This window comes from Carassius carassius, chromosome 6, assembly GCF_963082965.1.
Source record: "Carassius carassius chromosome 6, fCarCar2.1, whole genome shotgun sequence".
NCBI classification, from domain to species: Eukaryota; Metazoa; Chordata; class Actinopteri; order Cypriniformes; family Cyprinidae; genus Carassius; species Carassius carassius.
In genome coordinates this window covers 10,698,540-10,713,865 of record NC_081760.1, presented here as the reverse complement: position 1 = coordinate 10,713,865, position 15,326 = coordinate 10,698,540, and the positions used below count along the sequence as shown (strand labels likewise).

General features: G+C 36.7%; 1 protein-coding gene across 1 annotated transcript in view; it reads right to left on the bottom strand.

Annotated features, from left to right (window-relative positions):
• The window catches only part of LOC132142375 (partitioning defective 3 homolog B-like), a 197,133-nt gene that overhangs the window by 20,884 nt on the left and 160,923 nt on the right, over positions 1 to 15,326 (bottom strand). The window contains exon 21 of the mRNA XM_059552188.1: positions 8,432 to 8,540. Within this exon, the coding sequence (XP_059408171.1) occupies positions 8,432 to 8,540 (109 nt within the window). The remainder of the gene's footprint in view (positions 1 to 8,431; positions 8,541 to 15,326) is intronic.

Genomic DNA, 15,326 nt, shown 5'->3' with positions numbered 1-15,326 from the left:
CAACATTTCTAAGTTGGCGTAAACAGAATGAGAACATGGATCCATCATGCCTGGTTACCACTGTGTAGGCTGGTGGTGGTGGTGTAATGGTGTGGGGGATGTTTTCTTGGCACACTTTAGGCCCCTTAGTGCCAATTGGGCATCGTTTAAATGCCATTACCAACCTGAGCATTGTTTCTGACCATGTCCTTCCCTTTATGACCACCATGTAACCATCCTCTGATGGCTACTTCCAGCAGGATAATGCACCATGTCACAAAGCTCGAATCATTTCAAAATGGTTTCTTGAACGTGACAATGAGTTCACTGTACTTAAATGGCCCCTACAGTCACCAGATCTCAACCCAATAGAGCATCTTTGGGATGTGGTGGAACGGGAGCTTCATGCCCTGGATATGAATCCCACAAATCTCCATCAACTGCAAGATGCTGCCAAATATGGGCCAACATTTCTAAAGAATGCTTTCAGCACCTTGTTGAATCAATGCCACTTAAGGCAGTTCTGAAGGCGAAAGGGGGTCAAATCACAGTATTAGTATGGTGTTCCTAATAATACTTTAGGTGAAGGTGTATATATATATATATATATATATATATATATATATATATATATATATATATATATATATATATATATATACATTTACATTTTAGACACGATATTGCCAGTTACTTTATCTTTGTTCTGCCAACAAAAAAAGTTCCAAACAAAGCCACTCAGTAGCTGCAGAATGAATTGGTGTTGTAGAATGAATAGGTTAAGTGATTCAATGACTCAGTCAAAAAGACTTACTTGTTTACTTGTTACTTGTTTAGGTGGTTGCTAGGGTGTGAATTAGGGCTGCACGATTAATCGAATGCAATTGTCTTGTGCATCTTGTCAGTAAAGTCGGTTCTGTTATCAGTAGTAATTTCCATCATGCAATAATACTCAAAAGCTATGCAAACAGCGTTCATAATCGCAGAACAATCTCTTAAATTTCATAATTGCGTGATTTAATCGGTCTACGATTATGAATACGGTTTTGCACAACTTGTCAGTGAACTATGGCTCTGTGTAGTAAATGCTGCTCCATCTGAAACCATTTGAAAATAGCACATTGAATAACATGTTTTTACTCCAAGTTCACTTCATAACATCAGTCCAGGGTTATAGCCTAAATAAATCCTTCTGTGAGATTTGGCTTGTTACACAGAATAAGGCATGCAATATATTTCATGGTATTCTAAGCAGTGATTAGCATTACATTATTATATACTTTATTTATTACTTTACATTATTATATACTTTACTGTTTTAATTATTATTATAATAAAGATTATAAGTTAGATAAACCATATATTGTCATAGTCATGTGTTTATTAGTCACGTTGAATCAATGAAAGTAGTTAAATCTTCGGTTTATTAAGCAACCATTATGGGGATTTCCTGATTTCTTCCGTGCGACAGCACCCTCTGGCCTTTGGATGGAGATTTAATATTGATTAGAGAACCGTGCATCACTAACAAGATGTGCATGACAATTGCAGCTCTTGCCTTTTGTGATTGCGATTTCATTTAGATTAACTGTGAAGCCCTAGTGTAAATATGTGGTTGCTTTGGCATTATGGGTGGTTTCTGGGTGTTGTACATGGTTGCTAGGATGTTCTTTGTGGTTACTTGTATGATCTGGGTAATTGTTAGGACATGAATAGTGGGAATCTAGGGTATTAATAGGTGGTTGTTTAGGGTGTTGTATATAATCTAATTACTAGAATGTTCTGGGTGGTTGTTTGGATATTCTGGGGGCTTGCTGAGCTTGGGTGTTTTAGATGGTTGCTAGGGCATTAAAAGGTGGTTGATAGGGCATTAATAGTTGGTTGCTAACTTGGTGGTTTCCAGGGAGTTGGTTGTTTGGATATTCTGGGTGGTTTCTAGGGTATTTAATATGTGTTTGCTTGTGTGTTTTAGGCGGTTACTTCATTCCTGAATAAGTTTTTGAGCAAATCAACTGATTCAATTAATCACTTCCTGAATGAATATGCATTTTAAAATGAATTGGTTAAGTAACGCAGTGAATAACTCATAAAGACTTGTTTTATTCCTGAATGATTCAGTGTTTTTGAACAAATCAGGTGAATGATTTAGTCACTCACCCATAAAGACTTGTAGAATTCCTGAATGATTTGGTGTATTTGAACAAATTGGTTGAATGAATGAGCCATGAATCACTTGTTAATGCCTACTGGTGTAAATATGTAACCTGCAGGTCCCACCACAAATACACAGACTAACAATCTGTGATGCAAACAGTGAAAAGTCTAACTGTATAAAAAGAAAAAATAGAAAATGTTCGGTAAGTGAAAACTGTATTAAAATCTTTTTTAAAAATGAAAAAGTCACTGTTTACTCCTAAATTGCCATAATCCTCCACCAATGTGGAAAACATTTCAAAGACCCAATAAAAAATTAGGGACATGGTTATTAATTTGTCCTTGCTCATTTCTCCCCTGGGGTCTCGCGTAGAGATGGGTACAGAAACCCATTATTTTTTTATGTATTTTTTTATTAAATTATTAACGACAGAAGTATTGTTAAGCTCTGACCTTAACAGTTTTGCTATCGGTACTGGAGAAATAAAAAAACCACACATATACATTTATTACTGTTATATGTACATTATCTTGCAAAGTCTATCTCACTAGAGTTGCCAGCGTTTTTTATATGCAATAATACTCAAACATTTGTCTATGATGCATTTTTTTCCATTCACAATACAGAAGCGAGATTAAGCTAATGCGAAGGAGCATCAGCACGCACAACAAGAAAGTCCTGTTTAATTATGATAGAAGAGAGAACTACACATTCAAACATCTGCTTATACTTTAGAACTGTGGCTGTTTTATTAAGCTAATTAAAAAAATTAATTTAGATTTCTTCTAGCGCAACTTCTTTCCCTTCACAGCAGAGCGCATTCGTTCCTACCTAAAACCCATACTTAAAGTCAGAATTAGCCAGTCGGTGATTGTAATAAAATGCCATCTTATACTGTTGCCAAATTGCGGGACATGTTTGGGAATAAAACATTGAAATCACTATCCGCATAAGAGTCACTGTTTCCCAGGCTGAAATGTGTGCGCGCGGCATGCTCCAAAAGGGACAAGCTAAGTACACTATGAGCTTCGGGTGCGTCCAAACGATCAAATACACACAAAATATGTCAAAATGGCAGGCTTGGAGAGTATTTACTTAAAAACAGTTTATGTCTTATGTGGATGAGAACAGTTGGGAGAAAATCCAATGTGTGTCAATTATTGTCTTAAAGTGAAAGACTTGCACTTGGGCCATCAATGTTAATCAAACAACAAAATCACGCACAGCTCTTAATCTGAATAACGTTATAGCTTTAATAAGCATTAATCTATCAATACATACAGTGAAAACTATGCAGTGTTCATTTACATTTGATTACTTTTAGATTTCTTTTGTAGGCTATTACTTACCTAAACAGTAATGTTAGTAGACCTTCATGGAAAAATTTAAGCACTGTTTATTTCATTGCATTTGCAAATTTGTTTTATTGCATTTGTCAGTTTGTTTTACTTTTTTTCTTTGTTCATGTTCTTACTGTATCTTATCTTATGTATAAAACACAAAAAATGCCTGCACACTGGTGCCTTTTCAAATTTATGTTTTATAATCATTTTATTAAATATTTATTTTACATTTCAGAATATAATGCAATGTAAAAATACCGTTAAAACCTTAACGATACCCATCCCTAGTCTTGCAATGACTCCCTTCCATCCACCACTTTCCTTTTATTGTTTTAGTCGCTTCATTCAGATTCCAGGCCACAGTTTCCTGCTCTCAAACAAAGGCTATGGCTCCATGATATAATTTGATCTTCCTGCAACACTCGCGTCTGGCCTTCCAGAGAAGGTGTCACCTGCTCTCTAGACCAAAGATGAGCCAAGGCCTGTTGTTTCTTGTCCATCTCTTCTTTTCTCACTTTCGTTCACTCTTAATCTCTCTCCGTGAACTCATGTTGATATGTTTTAAAATGTCAGGCGCCTGGTTTAAGGATTTGGATTATTTATCGGTTCTGTGGAGAGCCACCTATTCGTTGTCACTCAATCTTTTTAAACTTGGCCGTCACGGCTGTCTGTCAAGTGGGTGCGTGAATTTGGAGATGCAGATGCTGGCTTAATTAGACCTGACAGGGCAAGGGTGCTCGTCTCAAGCTGTTCTGTCGCAAGGAAGAGGGGATAACAATCAGAATGACAACCGTCTTAATTTTCCATCTTCTCTCTCTCTCCTTCGGTCTCTTTTCTTCCAGTCTCTGTATCCGCCCTGTTTCCTCTCTGTCACGGCAAACTGCTTTTCTCATTTCGTTCTCGATCCACTGGTCTTATATCAGCTTGAAAGTACGAGCATGACTTGTAAAGAAGGATAAGCGATGTATCTGTAATCATACTGTTATCAGCAAACATAAGTGTTTTTTTTTAAGGAGAAGTGTCATTCTGGGTGGTTGCTAGGGTGTTTTAGGTGATTGCTAGGGTGTTGGTAAGTGGTTGATACGGTCTTCTTTATAATTGCCAGGGTGTTTTTCCAGGGTGTTCTAGGTGGCTGCTAGGGCACTCTTGGTGGTTGCTAGGGTTTTTTTGCAAGTGGTTGAGACTGTATTCTAGCTTGTTTCTAATGTCCTGTGTGGTTGCTTACTGGAAGTGCCCAACCCAAAATCTCTACAATAATTAGTTCCCTAGATACCGTTCAGGTCCCTCCTTTCAGGCAAATTTGTAACACTGATCATTTAGAAAAGTAACAACACAATCTACTGTCCACAGCACAGACATTGAGAGATTTGTTTAAGTTACTAACCCTAAGTATGATCAATAATAGAAGTGATGCTAGCCTTAGCAAACACCACTAATAAGGAATTAATAATTATTCCCAGCATTGCTCACCAATTCTCTACTGGTTTGTTCTTGCTTGTGCGGTATGAGATCATAGATGAGTTCTGAAGCGCACACACACAAACACAAACACAGCAGACAGACTCAAGGCCTGTGAAAACCAGTCTGTAATCCAATTAAATTCTTCTATTGTTAATGAATCATAGCCCACAGTCCCTGCTGTGTTTGTGTGTGTGTGTGCGCATATCTACGCCACATGCTAGGCCTTATGTTGGCCTGAACGTCCTTCTCCATTTCTTCTGTTATTCTGACAGCAACCATTTGTCTTTCTTTTATTCGTTTCACTTATTTATTCATCTATTTCCAAGTAAACTGCCACTTCTCAATGAAGAAATGTCTTCATGTATTAATTTCCATTCAAAAGTTTGGGGTCAGTAAGATTTATAGTATTAGTTATAGTTTTTTTTTCCTATATGCCAAAGGATGCATTTATTTGATCAAAAATACAGTAAAAAGCATTACTCTGAAATATTATTACAATTTATACTACGGGGACACTGAATGTTTGAATCTGATTGGCTGACGAACGTTCGGAGGTGTGCAATTTTTTTCTGTAAAACGAATGGGGAACGTGGTTCTAGGCAGGTCTCCTGACCACATTATAGTTTTATATCACTTCGCATAGTAAAGCTGTAATAACGGATGCATCACCACCTCGGATGTGCATTATTTTTCTAATAAGTCAATTATTCCTTACTTAAAATAGCTGTTCTCTAGTGTTTTTACTGTAACTTTTAATTGATTAAATAAAAGTGCTTTTCTTTTTTTTATATAAAAGTATTAACTTCTTAAAAAAATTTATAAAGTAATTTAAAAACGTAGGAAGACTGATTTATGACATTCACAATGCTCCTAGGAAGAGAATGACTTTCAATGAGAATAAAAAAAAAAAGAATGGTATTTTTTGACAAAAAAGTAAACTGCGACAGAGCCTACTGAAATATGTTTAACGCTGTCGCTGACCATAGTTTAAACTGGCTGAAAAAGAGTAGATTTTTGTGGCATAACATTATTCATACAGATTTGTAATGACAAGTTATTCAAGCCTAATATAATTCTTGTAGATCAAAAGGAAAGCAATATGAATAATACTAAAACTATTATTAATCATTGCACTGTTAATTATAGCAACTGTAATGTCAATTTGCTTTAGTGCATCAAAATTCTTTCTTTTGGGAGACAATAACTTTATTTATCGTGCACTTTTCACAACTTTGCAGATTGTTTACATTCATATACAGCTACATTACACACTGTATGAAAGGCAATATTCGAAATGGCATAATAGGGGAAGTTGCAAGAAACATCGGGAACTGAATACGGCACTTTCCTTACGAAAGTTTCCTTGTGTTCCTGGAAAGTCTCATTAAAGACGGCTTTTCCAGCTGATGTGTGTAATCATATAAACTACAATTGTAAACTTTGCCAAGCCCTGCACACAACCTTCAATCTCTGGAAAATGAAGTGCTGGACATCTGGGTGGACAAGAGCATGGCTCCGAAAAAAGCCTTGGTTCTAATTTAGATTGTGTTTTTGTTTTAGATTGGCCCAGAAGAGAACAGCTGACTCTCACCCTTGCTATTTTCAAACCTTGTGATTTCTAGGAGGGATTTGTGCAAACTAATATGAACAATTTCGTCATTTCTGTGATTCTGTTTTGCTTTTCCCCCTTCTTTTTCTACTGTTTCAGCAGATTTTTATTCATATTTTCTTGCTGTCTTTCATGCATAATAAATCTCACGTCTCGCATGGTCTCATTTTCATAACATCATGTTTTATGCCCCATTTGTCATTTATTATTTCATTTTTACGCACGGTGCTTAGAGAGTGCAGAAACTTTTGAACAGAGCAAGTCTTCTCGATACTATTTTAACACTAAAAGGTATAGTTCACTACACAAATGGACATTTTATCATCATTTACATTACTATGTGACTTTCTTTTGTCTGTGGAACACATAAGATGATATTTTGAAGGATCCCAATGATTTTCATTTTAAGGACAGAAAACAACAACAACAACAACAAAAACATAAATGATCCTTTAAAAAGAATAAATAATAAATGAATTAATAAACAGGTATGCAATTGTCTATTGTTTTGGCTTTACTCTAGCTGAATTAACTCTAGAGAATATTAAAATATCTACAGCTATAGTTGTGGAAAGATCTTGCCTCTGTCTTATATTTATGACCGGAGAGAGAGCGCTAATGAAACACTCATCCCTGAGCATCATCAGCATGAATGACAAACTCCCATAATGCAATGGCAGGGCGCCACCAAACAAGACAAATGCATGGATCAGACGGCGAGATGCGCATATCTTGCTTTCTTAATGATCCAAAGAGTTATTTATTAATACTGTTTTAGTTATTTATTAAGTGAGACGTGTCTGGTGCTGGGAGTTTCTGCTGATAAACAGCTCTCGGTTTGCACATTAAGACAAAGATGATACTAAGACATGCTGTTGTCACATGGATGAAAAAACACGACAGCTAGGAGGATTACTGCAGCTGAATTTGCATTTGTGCCCAGCAGTGCGGTGTGTAGATGCAGGATGTCAAGGGACGGGTCAGATCACTTGAAGCTCTGGTCTACGCAGACACACACACCCACACAAACTACTACCTAGAGAACATGCTAACTAGACAACATCAGGATCTAAAAATACATCTGGCTTCATACAGTGTGCATGCAGGAGACCATACCACAAATATTGCAAGCCTTCAATTTTACAGCAAAACTCCTCCAAAATAAGATACAAAGGGGTTCAAAAAGAAAGGTGGGGATATATGGAAATAAGTGGTTGGGATATAGTTTGCAGGCAGATCAGAAAATAAACTAACATGATTAAAGGGTGAAAGAGGAACTCAAAGTTGACTTTGAAGTTCTCAAAGTTGCATAGGAATTCAGAACTCAGATGAACAGTTTCATTGTAACACAATAATGTCTGACAGTGCACTTTTTTTGAAAGTGGCACTTAAAGTACAAATCTGGGTTTTAAACATTTAAAAAAGTGTAGTAAAAAAACTAAAGGAGGATCATAACCTAGCAAAAAAGTAATATAGGATTTTTATTTTATTTATTTTTTAATGTCACTTGCTGTACGTGACAAATCGTGGGATGTTCCATTTTTTTAATAAAAGAAAATTATGTGTTAGCTCAGGAAATATGACATAGGGTTTATAGTCTTAAAGAAAAAACAAAAACAAAACAATTATAATGCTCACATTATTATGATTATTCTAGTGAAGAGGTAACCAGTGCTGTGCAGTGAGCAGATCCCTGCTGAGTCTAAGCAGATGAACAGATTAGTCTGAGTACTTTAGATCTGGCCCCAAACACACCGCGAGATGAACCCCGATAATCTGAGCTTTGAATCAGTGCCTGAGAAAGCAGCCAGAACTAAGTCTGTCACTTCCTGTCTGACAGAAGAGAAAGAAAGAGAGAGAGCAAGAAAGCACACAGGCACTCACTCGTGAAGGGTCGTACTCTGGTCGTCTTCGGCCTGTCAGGTCATCGTAGGATGGAGCTGGTCTCACCTGCTGAAGCTGATTCCTGATTTGCTGCAATCGTTCTTCATTACTGCATCATGCGGACAGACAAACAAGACAGTTAAAAGACGCTCTCCATTCAAACACTCTGGGCCCTATAATACACGACGCAAGGCGCAGCGCAAGTGTGTTTGCTAGTTTCAGTACAGTGCCGCATTTTCTTGTCCAGCGACACGTCGTTCAATTAGCTAGTGCATTTGCGCGTTCAGGCGCATTGCTATTTTAAGGAGCTGAAAATAGACTGCACCATAGACCAACTCAAACCTGGTCTAAAGTCTGGCGCAATGTTTTTTCTTTGTTATTTAAAGAGCGTGTTAGTATAGACGGGTCCGCAACGCGCGTGCACGCTGCTTATTAAACACAGGGACGCACAGCAGCACACAAACATGCCAAATATGAAAAATTTAAGGATTGCAATGCATAAGATATTTTTTGTAGGCTAGTCATCGCATGTATCAGAATTAGGCTATCTGTTTGCTTCGTTTAATCTCGGAGATGCGTTCTGTCTTTGCGCTTGCCAAATTCTGCCGTGTAAATAGCAAATCCGTCATGGCACGAGCGCAACTGGCTCTTAAAGGGAATGGAAGATGAATCTCTGATTGGTTTATTGCACGTTACGCCCAAAAAACACCCATTACTCATTAAAGAGAATAGGGACAACCCATTTAGACCATGCACCCGGGCGCGCCAATCGTTTTTCCATCGTTAAAATAGCAAAAATGGATTTGGACACGCCCTGAGTGCACCTGCGCCGTGCGCTTTACACTTTGCGTTTTGATCATTAAAATAAGGCCCTCTAACTTTATCAGCTAGTTGACAAGGCAACATTTCTCACGTTCATTTATGATGTACTGAAAATGTACTAAACTGAACAAAAAATGTATAAAAACTACAGAAATATATAAAAAAAGATTATTACAAATGACAAAAACACAACAAAATTAACAAGAAAATGGAGAATATGAAACATTCAAAGTATTAAACCCCAGTATCAGTAGCTCAATGATATTAATGATATTAAACAGTATCTCAATGATATTAAAATAACATGATAAATGATTCTAATACCAAGATATTAGATAAAAATATACAACTGCAATCATTATAAAAAGGCAGTCCTTCAGAAGAAAACGTAAACAAACATATGAATCAAAAGTAAGGGGAAATTAGTAGCAAATATGTCACCACAGCAAAAACATTAACCATTTATGCCACAGTAAACTTTTCTCATCCTACTGTTTAAAAAAAAAAGTGTTTGACTTGAGGCCGAAGTTAATGTGAAATTTTGTTTGTCAGATTTCCAAAATGAATGCAGCTAAAATAAACCGCACTTGATGTAAAATTCAGTGCATTTAATTATCCATCTGTAAGCTCCATAAACACACGTAACCTAAGGGCATGCATTGATTCAGAGCAGAACTAGCATTATAAAAACATCATTTAAACTGTGTCAACTTTTACTTCAAAATGAATGATACAGCAACCATATAGGGAATACAAAATAAACTTTTTTTTTGCTAAACAGATGAATATGTAATTGAATGTTAATAATTAATTATTAATAAATTTAATAATGTTATAATTATAATGATATATAATTATTAACATTTAATTACACATTCACACACACACACGCATATATATATATATATATATATATATATATATAACAATTAAAAACGGTTAATTTATATATATTACATATAAATATTCATATATAACTAATAATAATTATTAATAATATTATTATTATTATTAAGTTATAATTACATAGGCAATTACATTAAAAAGTTATTAAATATATTTAATAACACACTAAACAATAACTACACATATTTCTTGTGCAGTTAAATATTTATTGAAATAAATGTAAAGACATTTTGTGGCAATTCAATGTGTAAAATAATATGAATAATTTATTTTAGTGCTTATGTAATAACATATTAAATTAAATGAATGTAAAAAAATAAACACATAAATAAAAGTCGATACAAATAAACCTAACTTAAAGTGAACATTTGAAATTACCTGGTCGTACTTTGATGCATGTTCAAACATAAATAAATAAATAACTTCCTTGAACTTATGTCTGCTAAAAATGCCTAACTTTCTAGAAACTTCATCCACAGATGTTGTGGACTTCAAAATAATTGAAAATAGTAGAGGTAGCGATCTATGGCACTCCAGCAGCTGGCGGAAGACAAGAGGAGCAGGGAACGAAATCCATTATCTAATCCCACAGAACGCAATTAGAGCTGCCATTTTGATTGAGAGTCCACATGACCCTCTGAACGAGAAACACTATCAATGTTTAATTAGCTCCCGTCGAGCAAGTATGCATCATATTCATATTAGTTACAGGACTGGAGCCGACCTGAAGTGCTTTAGAGAGACTGGCTGAAGAAACACAGGGATAAGAATACTACAAAAATACCACACATTTACATGGATGATTAAACACACACATCCACGAACAAATGAGAGACCATCTGAAGACTGACTGTCATCACCAGTTCATTTAGTGTATTATGATATGTGAGTAAAGCCGGAGATATTACCTTTCCCTCTCTGAGACCGAGAATTAGACCAAGCAATCTGAGATCATCATCACAGACCGAGGCTGTTTCCTGCTGTGATTTACTCATTTACATTACATTTGAGGAAAACTAATTAGTGATTGTGTTGAGCAACAGAATGCAGTTCTTACTATGAGCATGTGTGGGCTCCAGTCATGAATGTGAGTTATTATCAATGAATCATTCAACAGTTTTCTAACTCTCAACACAAACATTTATGGCCTTATAATACGCCAGGCGGAATGCGGCACAAGGCACAGCGCAAGTGTTTTTGTTAAGCCTGGTTCACACGGCAGGATAATTAGGCCGATTTTAGCCCCGATTGACACCTTCCGACAATCTTAAGGATGCTCCGATTATCGTAAAATAATCTGATCAGATATTCCTGCCGTGTGTGGTGTGTTAAGACTGCTCTCCTCTGCTCGGAAGGACGTTGGGACTGCTCTGATCTCAAATCGGGGATATCCAACATGTTGGATTTATTTGGCCAGATTTCTTCTCGTGTGTGGTGTCCCCCGAGGACAAACGATCACGCAGCATGTGGACTGTGGCGTTTAGCCAATCAGAAAGCGAGGTGACGAGGCGGCGAGGAAGTACCGGGAAACAAAATCAAAACAGCCGGCGGCATGGCGCACCAGAAAGTCCGGTTTCTTGTTTTTCTTATCTTAGCACAAACTATGGCCACTGCATCCTGTTCGTCCGCCATGATTGTTTACTCTGAAGTCACGTTTGATCTCAAGGGATTTTGCGAGATTTCCCGTCTGACCTGGGAATGCTCGGGAGCCAAATCGGTTCGTGTGTGATGTGTTGATTTTGCCGTGTGGCTGCAAACCACACACTGTACGACCAAAACTGTTAGACAATTTTAAAATCGTCCCGTGTGAACCAGGCTTTTGTTAGTTTCAGAACAACACAGTTCTCATTTTCTTGTCCTGCACTGCGTTGTTTAAATAGCAAATGCATTTGTGCACCCATGGGTGTGCTGGTCTAAAACAGAGGTGTGTTAAGGTGCATTGTTGGCACGTTGCTATTTTGAGGAACTGAAAATAGACTGCACCATAGACCAACTCAAACCTGGTCTAAAGTCTTGCGCAATATTTTTTCTTTTTTATTTAAAGAGTGCATTATTTATATGATGGGTGCACAATGTGCATACACTTTGCTTATTTCACACACAGGGATGCGCAGCAGGACACAAACATTTAAAAAAATGAAAAAATTACATTCCGCCATGTAAATAGCGAACCCGACATGGAGCTAGCGCAACTGGCTTTTAAAGGGGATGGGAGATGAGATTCTGATTGGTTTACTGCATGTTACGCCCCCAAAACACTTATTATTTATTAAGACAATAGGGACAACCCGTTTAGACCATGTGCCCGGGCGCACCCTCTGTTTTACCGTCCTAAAACTAGCAAAAGTGGATTCGGACATGCCTTGACTGCACCCGCGGCATGCTCTTTAGACCATGCGCTTAGATCGTTAAAATAGGGCCCTAAATATTTATGTTTAAATATCTTTATGTAAAAAATATTTAAAAATATGTATTTAAAATATGAATTCATTAAAAATATATCCTAAACATTTTTTTATATATATTTTCAATTCATAGCTGAACCATTGTGCCAAGATAATTTGGTTTAATAATTCTAAGCCAATTAATTAAATTAATAATAATAATACTGTTCAGAGGATGTTATGTTAAGATGACAGATTTGGTGGTGCTTTTTTTTTATCAAATTGGACTTGGTGGACAGGGGATTTTATTTAATAAAAATGTGAAATAAAACAAATATTTTTGACCCATATTCAACTTTTTATTAAGATTTTGTCACCTTGGAATTACATGGTTCTATCTGCATTCTGAGCAGTTTCGAGATATTGAGCTTCAAAGTTTTTGCATTCCAAATAGTGATACGGGATATGTGGAACAAGTCTCTTTCATTCATCAGTCCCAAAACGGACACAACTTATACAAAAATAAAATAATAAAAAAACAATTTTTATTATTTTTTTTAGATAGAACCTCATATAATTCCTAGGTGACAATTTACATCTTTCATTTCGCTGTTGCTTTCACTTTTTTTTTTTTTTATAAAACACAAATATATATTTCTAGTCTTTCTGACAACGATTGCTAGTCTTGGATCTGTTTTACTAACTAATGAATATGATTATGTAGACGGGGGAATTAATCCACAATCTGACTGTGAAGCTGTCAACACATGGAGCCCGAGCAGCCAAATAATACATGAATGAATAGATATTGACATACAGGTAATACAGTGTCTCTGCTTCCCTGTTCATTTCATCTCTATAACTCTACCTTACTTCTGCAGGACATATTGTATAATGAAATCTGACAACAGGCTGCCATCATTACCAGCTGGACACCACCACATAGGCCTGTAATCAGGAATGACACCCTTTTCTAAACACTTAATGAATATGTCCGCTGTCTTGCTCTGTCTTGATAGGGCTGTCAGAGATGTATGTGGCCACAAAGAGACATTATAGGAAATGCTCACAGAAATGAGATACAAATAGCTTCTGATTTATTTCTTTGAACATCCTGTAAATGTAGTTAAAGGTTAAAGATTACAGTTAAGGTACTGTCAAACTTGAGTTCTCACAGTGATTGCAACTAAAATTAAAATAGAATATTTGTTTTCGGCAGCACTTGTTTAGTTTAAAAGTAGACATGTCAAGCTTTCTATAGATATCTCTCTCATGTCTCTTCGTTGAGTATTCACGGAGTTACGGTTCATTTTAATGACGTGTTTGTAAATGAAGATCAGCACAGACAAAGGCTGCAGACAGCACACCATGTTTGTTATCTTTATTTTATAAGTGCACAAAGTTTTGTTGTTATTATGTCTGTATCTAACAAAAAGTAGACCCTTTACAGATTCGATTGATGTATTGCTCTTATTTGTACGATTAAAATTGAAAGTGTAATTTAAGTTCTTTTCGGGGTTATCAGGAGAAAATTACTCATAACGCGTATATGCGTTAATCAACTCCAGAGGGTTAACTGTGGCATTTTTTTTTATTTGGAAGCTATGATTTTTTTTTATTTTCCACATAAATAATTTGTAATTATACTAGAACTTGCTACTAAATATTATTAATATTATTAGTATATTTTTTTAAGCACACTTTCATCAGGAACCTATGGTGTAATGGACAATGTCTGTAGAAGAACTGCTGAAGTTGGACAGTGCACTAACCCTTTTTGTGAGGGTTGCACCTTACTTCCTAAGCACTAAATTTAGGGGAAGATGTAGAAATACAAGCAAGATGGCTATAAATCCATCTTAACAGCATTTACTGCTCCAACGTGATGGAGAACAAGGCAGAGGTGGAGGAAAGGCATTGAGAAACAGCAGTTTCTTCAAAGAATTAGAGTTGGCCACAGTACACGGCCGGTGGGCCATTAGTTCGATTAAGCCCATTCCTCAGCGCTGGATGCTGTCCAAATATCTGGAGCTGAGTCCAGCTTTGTTGGCTGCCACTGACTCTGCATCAGCATTTTCTGCCGGAAAATGGCCATGCGGCACTCAAACTCTCCTAAACAAGAAAAGCGAGGCTCAATTTCCCATGTTTGATCAGCACTAACATTTATTAGTCACATCTATTATACACCAAATGCCAGCAAGAACAAAGGGCTGTTAGGAGCAGTCAGGCGACACACGCGAGAGAGAATGGTAATTAAGTACCCTGCTAAAGTAGATGAGACATCAGCACTTGGAGAAAGCGAGACCGTGAGATGAGGAGGGGGCCTTCGCATATCTGTCTGGCTGTTACTTTGTGGTTAATTGACCGCCTCTTTCATGCCATCTTTCTCTCTTATTTGCTCTCTGATGTGAAAATCAAAGTTCGTGCACACACACACAAACACACACTCTGAAAACTATGTTTCGTTTCATAGCTTCGCTTCAGACGAGACATTTCTCACACTTTCTTCTACACACACAACCCGTACCCGTGTCAATGTAAGTTACCGAAACTACACATGAAAACGCAAAACACAAGATAGACACGCGTTTGTGCACAAGAGCAGCTCTTTCGTACTGTGACGTGACAGAAAACTAGCTGTCCAATCCTGTTCCGTTCACACAGGGCGGGTCTAAAAATTTAAATGGACGTGATGCTCAGTTACAGAATGTGGTTGTCACTCCCATAAATAACCGTACTGTGTTTGAATGTAACAATATTATGAACTCAAATGCAGGACTTAC